The sequence below is a fragment of the Musca vetustissima genome, unplaced genomic scaffold, assembly GCF_032173495.1.
Source record: "Musca vetustissima isolate MV318-11 ecotype Yass unplaced genomic scaffold, APGP_CSIRO_Mvet_v1 utg6013, whole genome shotgun sequence".
NCBI lineage: Eukaryota > Metazoa > Arthropoda > Insecta > Diptera > Muscidae > Musca > Musca vetustissima.
In genome coordinates, this window is record NW_026889308.1 from 398,137 (window position 1) to 410,268 (window position 12,132).

The 12,132-nt window shown below is 32.1% G+C and overlaps 2 protein-coding genes across 2 annotated transcripts; one reads left to right on the forward strand and one right to left on the reverse strand.

The window, feature by feature from the left end:
- Positions 1-923: 923 nt before the first annotated feature.
- Positions 924-2,608, reverse strand: LOC133336995 (V-type proton ATPase subunit S1). Its single transcript, XM_061545259.1, has 4 exons — positions 2,291-2,608; positions 2,121-2,223; positions 1,687-1,951; positions 924-1,624 (listed from the first exon to the last, which is right to left on the reverse strand). The coding sequence occupies exons 1-4, from the start codon at positions 2,371-2,373 to the stop codon at positions 927-929; spliced, it is 1,149 nt and encodes a 382-aa protein (XP_061401243.1). The 5' UTR covers positions 2,374-2,608; the 3' UTR covers positions 924-926.
- Positions 2,609-8,478: 5,870 nt separating this feature from the next.
- Positions 8,479-10,583, forward strand: LOC133337015 (N-acetylglucosamine-1-phosphotransferase subunits alpha/beta). Its single transcript, XM_061545280.1, has 4 exons — positions 8,479-8,589; positions 8,647-9,978; positions 10,035-10,225; positions 10,280-10,583. The coding sequence occupies exons 1-4, from the start codon at positions 8,479-8,481 to the stop codon at positions 10,581-10,583; spliced, it is 1,938 nt and encodes a 645-aa protein (XP_061401264.1).
- The last annotated feature ends 1,549 nt before the right edge of the window (positions 10,584-12,132 follow it).

Below are 12,132 nucleotides of genomic sequence, written 5' to 3' on the forward strand. Positions count from 1 at the left end.
ATATAAAAAAGGCAAGTTTGTGTATATATGTATGCATATATTATTTATTTCCACTTAAAGTCATTGATAATTTTAAATGCATATATAAAAATATAATTGACACATTGGTTATAAGATTTTGTATTGAATGAAAATGTTTATTTACATTTTTATGTTTGAAAATCACTTCATATTTTTTTTTTACTTTTCAATAGAGATGTGTCCTGCCGCACAGCGTACGAAGTAAGACATTCAGTGAAAAACTGGATATTCATTGTTCATTCATTTTACTTAATATGTACATTTTCAACATTTTCTCTCGTGCTCTCTTTAAGGAATCGAGGCAGAGTTGCCACTGCATAATGAAAATGTTTAAATTTCCTTCACCCAAAACTTGGAACTTCGAAAAACAACACACAACATAATATTCATGTTGACAATAGTTCTGACTTTATAAACATCTAGTTTATCTTAAATTGTCTCAACACAACGCTACTCTTAAATTCTCGAGATAATTTTTTGTTGTAACTCCATAAATAAATGATGCACAATAATCTGAAAAATAGTATAAATAAGACAATTTTGTTTGTAGAACAACCATTTTTATTTGTTATGTTCAAAATTTCGATAATAAAAATAATACAACAAATGAGCTATTCTAAAAATACTTATTAGAAAGAGGTTTGCGATTTTACACTATTAACCAACCACGGCCAACTCCGACGTTAAACGGGCTTCATTTTGTTTTGTATAATATTACCTTAAGAGCAACAATATATCTGCATTTAAATCGAGGATGCTGAACTAATTTAAATACAAAGATATTATTGCAATTATACACACACTCAATAATATTTGTTTTTTAAATAGGTAACAACAAGAGTTAAAGGAAATGACTTGAGAAAGAAGGGAATGAATAGAAATAATGTGGACATTCATTACATTATTTACTCGGAAGCATTAATTGTAATTGTCTTTCCTTTGGGATCGTCAAACCTGTCCATGGTGTTGATATCCATCATCCAGCAAACACCCACAAATGTGATGGTTAATAAAAGGGCAACAATCAAAAGGCCAGATAAGATTCCACCAGTGAAGAAACCAACGCAGTGCCATGCATCTCCAAACACGAAATCTTTATTCGTAGTGCTTCCAAATGGTGCTTGGAACTGCAGAGAATTCCAATGTAAGGTGTATGTGCTTGGTTCTTCGGCAGTGCCTTTGCCATATAGAGTTAAATTTCCGCAGAAGTACGAGAAGTCAGTGGGAGCATAAACATCATTACTGCGGAACGAGATGTCATTCCATTTGACATTAGTCATAAAGAAATATCCACCAGACAATGTTACGTCAAATGTCAATTGCGGTGTTGTTGTCAATGTAACTGACAAAGCTGTTGCGTTTGTTGGTGTCACGAGCATGCTAGTTGGTGTCAAAGTGGTTGTGCTTTTGTCTTTGCTGTTTTCTACGGTAAGTGTAGTGTAGTACAACAACAATTCGGCACCACTTCGGAAAACAACACCGTTGCTATCAGCAGCTGCGCGACGTTCACGTTTCAAAGCCAATGAGGATGTTTGTGGAGCAGTTGTGTACACAAAAATAGCCTTGCCATTCAATTGCTTGGAAATCGATGTGATTATAGAATCTGGAATGAAAAATGAAAACGTAAAATGTCTTTGTCTTTCTAAATGATTTAATCTAATTTACCATGCGACTCCAAACAAGCAGCCCGGTTCGATTCTGACTGATCATCAAAAGTAACAAATACAACTTTGCCTTCGTTTAATTCCAAATTGTTGCTCAGCTTTCCTGTGGCATCCACGGAATTGTACTCATAATCACCAATAGATTTCAATGCATCGACTGGATCTTCAACCGAGGCGTAGAAGGTTTTTTCGGGGACTTCTTGCAAATGTGCGTAGCACGACTTTGATGTAAGGGCGTTGGTGCATGAAAAGTCTTTTGTGGTCAACTACAAAGGAAGTACATGAATGCAATTACGTTACTCATACATAATTTAAATCTTAATATTGCAATTATCATTATTGATATCTGTCAGAATGTATTGTTCTTTATTAAACATTCAGTCATAAACATTTAAACACATTTACTAAATATCGCTTTGATGAAGTTTTACTTACGCCATTTTCGAGAAACACAACCAAGGTGTTATCTTTTTTCTGCGAAGCAACAATCTCAGAAAATTCCGTTTTGGATACAGTTGTTAATGCAGGTTTAGCCTCGCTAAAATATTAAAGGGGAAATACATTTTTAATTTTAGAAACAAAGCTGAATATTATGACGGAGGTACCTGTTGACGCCCCAAAGAAACACGGGAGCTTGTTCAGCAATGACCAAACTCAAAAGACACAATAACGCAGCCACAGACTTCATGTCGTTTTTTCTAGTTAGTTTCCTCTTTTCCCAACACACTCCAATATTCCCAAAAAAATAAATGAGTATTTAGGAACTGAAAACTAATAGAAAATGGAATTGTATTCGTTTGAAAAAAAAATAAAAACACAATTATGTACACTTCTGTTCCATAAGAAAAAAAAAACGACGTCGATCTTCACAGTCTAACAATGAAAATTTCTTCGTATTCATATGATCTTTAAGCAGTCATGTGATGACATAGCGTAGATTGCCATATTTTCGTGTTGTCATGTGTTATGTCAAAAATTGTTGAGCAATTACAGGGGTGTATTTGGTTGTGAGAGGGGTATTGCCAGCAGATATACTTAAATTTAGTAAACGTATTTGACGTTTAAACATAACGACAATAAGTTCGTTCGTTTACTCTCCCAGTAACATTTACTCAGTAAGAATTTGCAGAGAATAAAATACGAATTTTTCGTTTCCAGGAGAGAAAATTGCAAAATGAAAACGAACAACATTCAGTAAGAAGGTTGTATCGACACAACAACAAACTATTTGGCGCAAACAAAATGGAGAGAAAATTGCAAAATTAAAACGAACAACATTCAGTAAGAAGGTTGTATCGACACAACAACAAACTATTTGGCGCAAACAAAATGGTACAAGAAAATTCTTACTCAGTAAATTTTTCCTCGTAAGAATTTGCAAATACTCATTAGCACAACTGTCAAATTTGCTCTCTCAATACTCTCTCTTTTACTGGACTTTTGGGTAAACGAACAACATTTTATAATAATTTGTACAAATGATTGAGTAAACAAACGAACCTAATATGACAAAACCCATAAAGAGTAGCGGATATAGTAAATACAGTGCATTTTTTATTATTTATTAAATTTTTATATTTATTTACATTTCTGTATTTTGGCCTCAGCGCCCTAGTGGCATTATTGAGGCAATTGGCAACATTTTGAATTACATCATTAAATGTTAATATTTAATCATGGTATAATAATAGAAGGTAACAACAAGTGTTGTTGTACAAAAAACGATACAACAACCACATGGAAATTTTTTGTTGTAAGTTCTACTAGTGTCAACTGATTTGACTGAAAAATGTAAACAAACAAACAAATTATCATCAAATTATTTTTATTTTGAAAATGGAATATTTTCGAATCCTCAAAATAAAAATTGAAAAACATGAATGAAAATCTATCAAATTTATATTTCTATCGCTTCCACATCTTTCCTTTAATTGAGCCATTGCCATATATATGTGTAACACATATGCCAATGCTTGGAATAGCGAGTAATTCCTTCAAGAAAGATTTGCTTCCTCAAACTTTCCCAGCAGGAAGATTGAGTAAATTGAATACGGGAGCACATTTAATAAAGAACAATTTCAAATTGTATTCGTTCCCAATTTTCCTGTTGGGTGATTTTTAAGAACATAAGGTGTGTCTGGTTACTTTCCCTGCAGGAATTGTCCAGTAACTTCTTTCTGAGAGAGTAAGGTAGTTTTATTCTCTTTTGCAAGAAAAATGCGAAAAGTAAACAGACGGCATCCCTGCAGAAGCTTGCAACTAATCAGCTGATTTGTCAAAACAAACCAATTTGTCCGCCATTATAAAGAATTAAAAGAAAGAAAACACAACCAGTTTAACAAGTTTTTGAAATAAAAAGGAAATAAAATAAAATAAAAATAAAAAAAATCCAAATCCATATTTGGGCTTAATAATTTACTGCCACTGGCTACAGAGACACACTGATCTTCTTCCGTCATTTTTCTAAAAATGCTGGAAATAGTCTTTTATTTTCCTATTACATATTAATACTTACGTTTTTCTCGTTTTGTAAAGTTTTTCTCCAAAAACAATTAGTCTTGCTAATTCCAAAAAAAATTATTTTCAAATTGAAAGCACAAAAATAAATAAACAAACAATAGAAAACATCTGATTGAATGTCGATGTATGAGAAGAAGAAGAGTTGCAAGAGATTGCAAGAAGAAATTTTTCCAGCAAGAATTTGCAAACTCTCACTGAAAGAACTGTCAAAATTTCTCTCTCCAACCGCTCTCTTTTGCAGAACTTTTGGGTTAACAGACGACTTCCAGTAACAATTTGTAACAATTGTTACAAACTTTAGGGTAACCAGACACACCTATAATTTGTCAAATTCCTATTGACACTAGTATTACGTATGAATCAAATCAGCTGGGATTTGCTGTTACCTTTTATAATTGCACCATGATATTTAATTAAAAAATATAAATTTAGTAAACATTCATACTAGAAGTGTTTCTTTTATGGAACATAAGTATTTTTTACAGGCAGACTTAAATTTCGAAATATTCTGTAGTGATTTTATATCTGGTGGCAATTCATTATATCTTTTACTGCCAATATAATCAATCCTTTGTTTGGTTTTTTCCAATCTACATCTTGCGATTCGCAATAGAATTGTCAATTCTATTGTTGATTGTCCCCGTCAATGTAATTTCATGGAAAAAATTACATAACATTGGGCGTACTTAGATTGAGTTCCGAACTACAATAATATTTTGCTTCGGGGAATTACATAAGTGTGCACTGGGACAAATCTCAACTGACAAATATTTTAGTTTTGAGTAGTGACAGAAAGGTAACAATGATTTGAGCAAAACTGTTATTTATTTGTTTTTGTCAACAGATATTCCTAGAAGAATTATCATAAATGCCAGTAAAATCTCTGTTCGAAGGTGAATAAAAAAAACTGTGCACGTGTGACCTATTCTGCCAAAAATAAAATAAATATACGCTAGAAGTGTTTGTATTTATTTTTCAACACAAAACTAAAAATGCGAAAAATGAATGAATGGTTATGATTTCTTCCCAAAATCCAGTAGGGAATACCATAAAATGTTTGTTTCATCCATAACAAAGTAATTACTTCCAGACGAACGCGTTAAAAACTTTATTTTCATTTCAATTCTACTTGAATATATTTCAATTTATTTGACATTGTATACAAAAAATAGTTATTTTGATTTGATGGGACAAGTCACCTTGAGAAAAAATTGTAATCAGTTGATAGCTGTGCCCTACCTTGTAATAATTATACCATGGTAGGAACTAATGTTTTCACCTATCAATAAATTGAAGGCTCCGCAACAAAATTTTAAATATGATTTTCGAGATTCATTTTTAAACACGCTAATAGACAGATTCGAATGTTCTATGTCACATTATCTCTTTGATTTTGAGATAGCATGGTAGAAGGGTACCCATATTTGTAATTTGGAATTCAAGGTGTACTGGACAAATATGTGTGAAAAATTACCGACATTGATTTAAGCCTAAGTTTCCTTTTTCATCTTGATTTTTTTCTTTTGATTGTATTTTTGTTCCATTTTTTATTGATTTTTGATATTATTTTAAATTGAGTTAATGGAACAAAAATACAATCATAGGAACGAAACTATTTCCATGATTGATTTTTTGACAAATTGCTTTAAAAACAGTAAAGAAAAAACATTGAGACCATATGATTGCCACTTACACCTTGTTAAATACACATTGAACCAGTACAAATTAATATATGGAGCTGTATCTGGTTTCTTTTCCATTAAGATTTACTCAGTAATAGTACGTTTACATTTAAAAGGATTTCGTTAAACCAGTGGGTTTCAATTATCAATTCTTTTGCATATATGTCAAATAAATCCTCATAAAGTAGGTTAACCCGGTAAAAAGTTTTAATGTATATGTCGTTTAACTTCTGTTTCAGAGAGTAAGCCGTTTTTATTATTTTCTGCAATAATACTGGGAAAAGTAAAAAGACAACAATCAGTAAGATTCAGCAAATCTGCAGATTCGTGAATTTTCTTCCATTTTATATATTTTTTATACAACAAAGTTTAAAATTGCACTTTGGAAATTAAAATGTTTGGATATCTTTCACATTATTTTTGTCAATTGGTCATAAAACAGCTGATTCGAAAATTACAGTGTTATTGCATAAAATTCATTTTCATTTCATGATATTTATTCATAATCATAAAGCCTTAGGGTCAATTTCATTACAAAGTTAATTCAATTTCTTATGTCATATATAAAAAATATTTCAATGTATCATGGGAATGGGATTTATACTAATATATTTACGAATACAAATTAGACCATTATCAATAGAGAGATTTTTGTGTACTGCATAAATTTGCTATGAAATGCTGGTATAGGGTGAGAAAAGTTTCTTTCAGTAAACTCCAGTAAGTTTTTTGTTGTTGAACTGTCAAACTTGCTCTTTCACTTTACTCTCTTTTACTGGATTTTTTGGTAAACCGACTATATTTAAGGTTCGTTCCTGTACTAGTAAAAAAAAGTAAAGGAACGAAAAATAGTTAAAACATAAAGAAACGTCAAAATCAAAAATTCCATTTGTTAAGGACAAAAACAGACTACAGAAACCTAATGCACAAACAAATTGGTAGATATTTTGATTGGAAACCTAATGCACAAACAAATTGGTAGATATTTTGATTGGAATGTTTTAGCAAACTTGAACAACAAAATATGGAACAAGTCAAGTTTAGGGGCTCCACTCGGATCATTTTGAAATGATTACCGTAAGTAGCCCTCCTTGTGCGGATTAGAGTGATATACATTTCATGTGGGGAAATGCATACTTCCCGAGTTATTGGCCTTGACATTTCGGAACATATTTTCTTTAAAACAGCCCTTTTTCTATTGCCACCAAGGCAATATGGGTATCATTAAAAGATTATATCGGGTACTTTTTAAGAGAACTTAAGAATAAGACTTTCACATACGGACAGGCGCATACATGGTTATGCAATATATTCTGCATCTAGTTATATAGCACAAACCATAACCTTTAAAATGATACGGCTGATTAAAAGAACATACTCTCCGAACTTTCAAGGGAAGTATGCATTTCTCCCTATAAAATATATATGTATCACTGTAATCAGTTCATCGAGGACTACTTACTGTAAAAATGTCAAAGCGATCCAAGTAGAGCCCCTAAACTTGACTTAAGCCCAAGATATTTTGGACCAATGTACACACATTGGTTAGTACGATTAACCAACCCAAGTCTTCATTCTATAGTTTCTTCATCTGAATCTTCTGCCAGCCATTCATCTTCGCTATACTTCAAAAGAGAATAAAAAAATCTGTTTGTCTATTTTTAAATTTATTTGTTTTTTTTTTTTTTAAGCAAATGTGTGTGCGTCTTTGCGTGTGTCCCTTTTGTTGAAGCGCTAACTTTCATATGCTTTATTTCGGACAGTATATCTCTGGCAATCAAATGTCAAATTCATAATTTACTACATTTACTATTTCGTGCTAGGCCAAATTGGTCTTGCAGAAAATAGGAGAAGAGAACACCATTTTGGTTTTAACTCTCTTAAATATAACTTCAATGTTTCCTGCTTTTCGACGTAAGGAAACGCTTTTCTAGCAAAAATTGTAAAACTAGTACAATATAGTACTATATTGCAGGTTTGGGAACACATCTTTAGTAACATTTGCTAACAATTGTTACAAACTATCGAGTAAACAGACACAACCAATAAAAACACACCATATATGTATTTGAAATCAGCTGAGTGGTGGGTACATACTCATGTTCATTTTTTCATTATATTTTCGTATTTTTTGTGTACATATGTACACAAAAAATACGGAAATATTTAAATGTTGCCGGTATCTGTGTAGTGTATAACAGTGGAAATTTTAGGATAGTTTAATATATTAATATTATTTAATATATTCATATTTATATTTAAAAGATTGAATACATTGCTTTGCTCCAGGATTTTTATGATTTGACTGTGTGTGTGTTTTTGCCGAATATAGTCAAAATATGATTTCCATTAGCTGAAGTTGCTCGTAATGCAAGATACATAAACAGACGCACTGCACAATGAATAGTATGTACATGTGTTTGTTCTGCCGGGACAATTGCTGGTGGCAGAAAAACAACTGTGTTTCTTTTATTGGTATCACACTAACATTTACGGAGTTTGGGCAGAAATAACTTTCGCGAATAATACAACAGTATGGATGTTTGTCATCGCAATGGTTACCCATAATATTTACATGACCCGTTCAAATCATGTGCTTAAGAAGGACATCTAAGTATGTGGCATGGACACTTAAGAAGCGCCTGTGGAAAATATTGTTGGCTTCAATGCTTATAATAGTGTTATTCTGGTTTAAACATAAGGTAAACATTAGGTTAATCCTCGTAATAAATTGTTAATATAGTCCACCTAATTTACAGAAAAATGGAAAACGAGCATCAACATCATCGGCCTGCGAACCAATGGATGTTGTTTACACGTGGGTTAATGGCAGCGATTCACATTTTTATCAAACAATAACTCAATACAGAGAGCATTATGACAAAAATAGATTTGATGATAAGAATGAATTAAAATATTCTTTACGTTCGCTGGAAAAATATGCCCCTTGGATTCGACATATATACATTGTTACAAATGGTCAAATTCCGGGGTGGTTGGATTTGTCAAATGAACGTATAACCATTGTACCACACAAATTGTTAATACCAAACGAACAATGGTTGCCATTATTTTCAAGTGCTGCCATAGAAACGTTTATTCACCGTATCCCCAATTTATCCAATAGGTTTCTTTATTTGAATGACGACATATTTCTGGGTTCTGAGTTGTATCCAGAAGATCTTTACACTCATTCAGAAGGCACACGGGTCTTCCAAGCCTGGCTTGTTCCAGAATGTTCTCAGAATTGCCCCTGGACATATATTGGTGATAAGATATGTGATTATCACTGCAACGTTTCAGAATGCCAATATGATGGAGGAGACTGTGTCAATGATGTTAAGTATAAGACCGGCATAGGTTTTCTTGAGGCATTAACACAAAACCAACGTAGTCAAAAACAATCAGAAAATAAAAGAAACTTTAGAAATAGAAAGGGCAAAATTGTTAGCACAAGGTCTACAAAACACTTTGCGGATATATTGAATGGTTCTAATTTGACACACCCGATCAATGTGAAGGCTCTTGTAGATACTTTCAACAAACATCATCAGTCCATTAATGCCCCAATATTACACACAACTGCCAAACATTTTAGATCCCCTCTAAATACAAGTGACAATTTTTCACAATCATTAATATACACGAACATGCTGCTAAATCGTCGATATGGATTTAAAGCAAGGCACGTCATTAGCCATGTAGGATTCCTATTAGATAAGCAAATCATTGGGGCGATGCAAAAAAAGTTTGCCCATGAAATATACATTACGGCTACACATAGATTTCGGGCACCTGATGATCTGCAATTTGCTTTTCTGTACTATTCATTTCTAATGGAGGAGACCTTCACTGAGACTATAGAGAGTATTTTTGGCGAGTTTGACACAGACAATTCTCTTACATGGTCCGATAGAGAAATTAGAACGTTATTGGCAAAAATGTTTCCCTTACCTTTGGATTGGTCCGCTGTTCGTTTTTTTGAAGAAGTTATTCAAAATTGCAGTCAATCCAATGGGTACGGAAGTGCGGCCCTGAATAAAAATCAACATACTACAGTTTTATACGAACGATACGAAGATTCTCATTTGGTAAGATACATTTGTGAATATTAGTGGATGCTTACTGACTTGTCACTTATACTTAGCCCACGGTCACCAAGGATTTGGTGAAGAAATGTCTGCCGTTGGTGGAAGCATTAACCTTAAATTTTGCCCAAAAACCCATGTATAAGTATAAAATAAACTCGAAGAGAAATGTGTTAAATAATTTCATGATGCTCACCTCAAATGTAACGGATGTTGTAGATGCTTTAGACAGAATCAGAAGAGATCCAAGGTATTTTTTGATATTGCTTATTCGATAAATTATATTTTTATTGGATTATTTCAGAAAATTCAATTGCATTAATGACAACTTGAATTCTAAATATCCGGAAGAGAATGAATTGATTCGTCACCTACTGGAAGATTTTTATTTGTCCTTTTTTCCTCATCGAAGCAAGTTCGAATTGGATCACCAATATCGCAACAGATTCGAAAATTATACGGATTATGTGAACTGGCGTTTGAAAATGCAAATATTCTGGATTGTTATCTATGGGGTTTGCGTTATATTTATGATTTTCATTGTTCAATCAATTTGTAGGAAAAAAAGACAAATCCTATTTATAAAGTATTGCCATATTACCAAATAAAAATAAAGCATTATGAATTAATGTTCTAATAAAGAGCCAAAATCAATTTGATTTCAAAATTTCTGCATGGCATAATTACAGAAGGTAGTCTTATTTGAGAATCGTATGATTTTTTTTTATTTCATGGAATTACTGAACAAACCAAGAATTCTTAAAGTAGCTATGAATATAAACCCAGTAAAAAGGGATCACTGTCCGACGGCGCTAATGCATGAATCTGGCGAAAGTATGCATGGGAGCTATATTTTAATCTGAACCGATTATCCTCACACTTCTAAAGCTCCACAATCTTTTCAATATTAATCTATCGGTGTTGCAAATTATATTTATAAGTTTTAGCAGCAGGGAACTTAATAATAAATATAAATTATTCAAATCTGAATGTTGTCAAAGCAAATTTACGAAAAAATTGGAAACATATGACTGCAAAATTTCGAGTTACATAAAGAAATAAAGCGAACCCCCTAAACTTAAAAATTACATCTGCTGTTGTTTAACAGATGCAATTTTTCTTGTGAGCCACAATTAATTTTGAAATTATTTGACATTGTATTCAAAACAATACATTCTCATACACAAAATATGTATTTTGATTTGATGGAACAAGCCACCTTGAGAAAAAATTGTAATCAGTTGGTAGCTGTGCCCTGCCTTGTAGTGTCAGTTTGATATATCGAAAACGAAAACCACACAAATGAAATATCAATTAATTTGATTTATTTTAAACATATAATCGCTACCATTGCCATATGTAGAGTTAACTCATACAAAATAATACAAATAGCGTTAAAAATTGTCATTTTTCATTTCAAAACGATTTGCTTCTTTAAATATTCCCATTAGGAAATTTGAGTAAATTTTAAACCAAATGGTAACGAACTTCTGTTGCAATTTCTTTGATTTAGAAATGTACAATTGTTTACTCGCGCCTAGAACTCTTTTAATTTAAAGTAATTGAAATTCTCATGTCAAAAATTAAACGCCGATTTTTTTCTGGTTCTCTATACATATATTGTGAACCTAAAATTGCATTATCGTATTTTTATTTCAAGTATAATGTGTAAAAAAATTTTCTGCTGGGTCGTTCTACATAAATCAAAAATGTCATACTTTATGAGGATTTATTTGCATATATGCAAAGGAATTGACAATTGAAACCCACTGGGTTAACGAAATCCGGTTAAATGTAAACGTACCATTACGATACAATCAAATCTGCTAAGCATTCAGTTATAGCCTAGACAGACGACAGCCTTAATTTGCTAATAGCCTTAATTCAAATTAACTTGTACATTATCCTCATTTTTATGTGTTGTAAATGCACAAAATCAAACTGAATTTATACTGAATTAACCAATTTCAATATGGCAATGCTGTAGAAAATAAATTGATTGTTGTCAAATTTGTTTACGTTTTTGAAAATAAAAATTAGAAATAAAGGCAAAATACAACATTCCGTCGAATTGGGCGCTGTTTCATCATCATTATAGCTGTTATTCTTCCTGTCTGGCATATATACTCTTCATAAAGATGTAATCCTAAAAAATAA

Bases quoted from the DNA above. Each gene is read 5' to 3' on its own strand.
- LOC133337015 (XM_061545280.1), top strand. From the start codon at position 8,479: ATGTGCTTAAGAAGGACATCTAAGTATGTGGCATGGACACTTAAGAAG. The intron at 8,590-8,646 runs GTAAACATTAGG...CCTAATTTACAG, and splicing joins TATTCTGGTTTAAACATAAG to AAAAATGGAAAACGAGCATC. The intron at 10,226-10,279 runs GTATTTTTTGAT...GGATTATTTCAG, and splicing joins AGAATCAGAAGAGATCCAAG to AAAATTCAATTGCATTAATG.
- LOC133336995 (XM_061545259.1), bottom strand. From the start codon at position 2,373: ATGAAGTCTGTGGCTGCGTTATTGTGTCTTTTGAGTTTGGTCATTGCT. The intron at 2,224-2,290 runs GTACCTCCGTCA...TTAATATTTTAG, and splicing joins TTTCTTTGGGGCGTCAACAG to CGAGGCTAAACCTGCATTAA. The intron at 1,625-1,686 runs GTAAATTAGATT...TTTTCATTCCAG, and splicing joins TGCTTGTTTGGAGTCGCATG to ATTCTATAATCACATCGATT.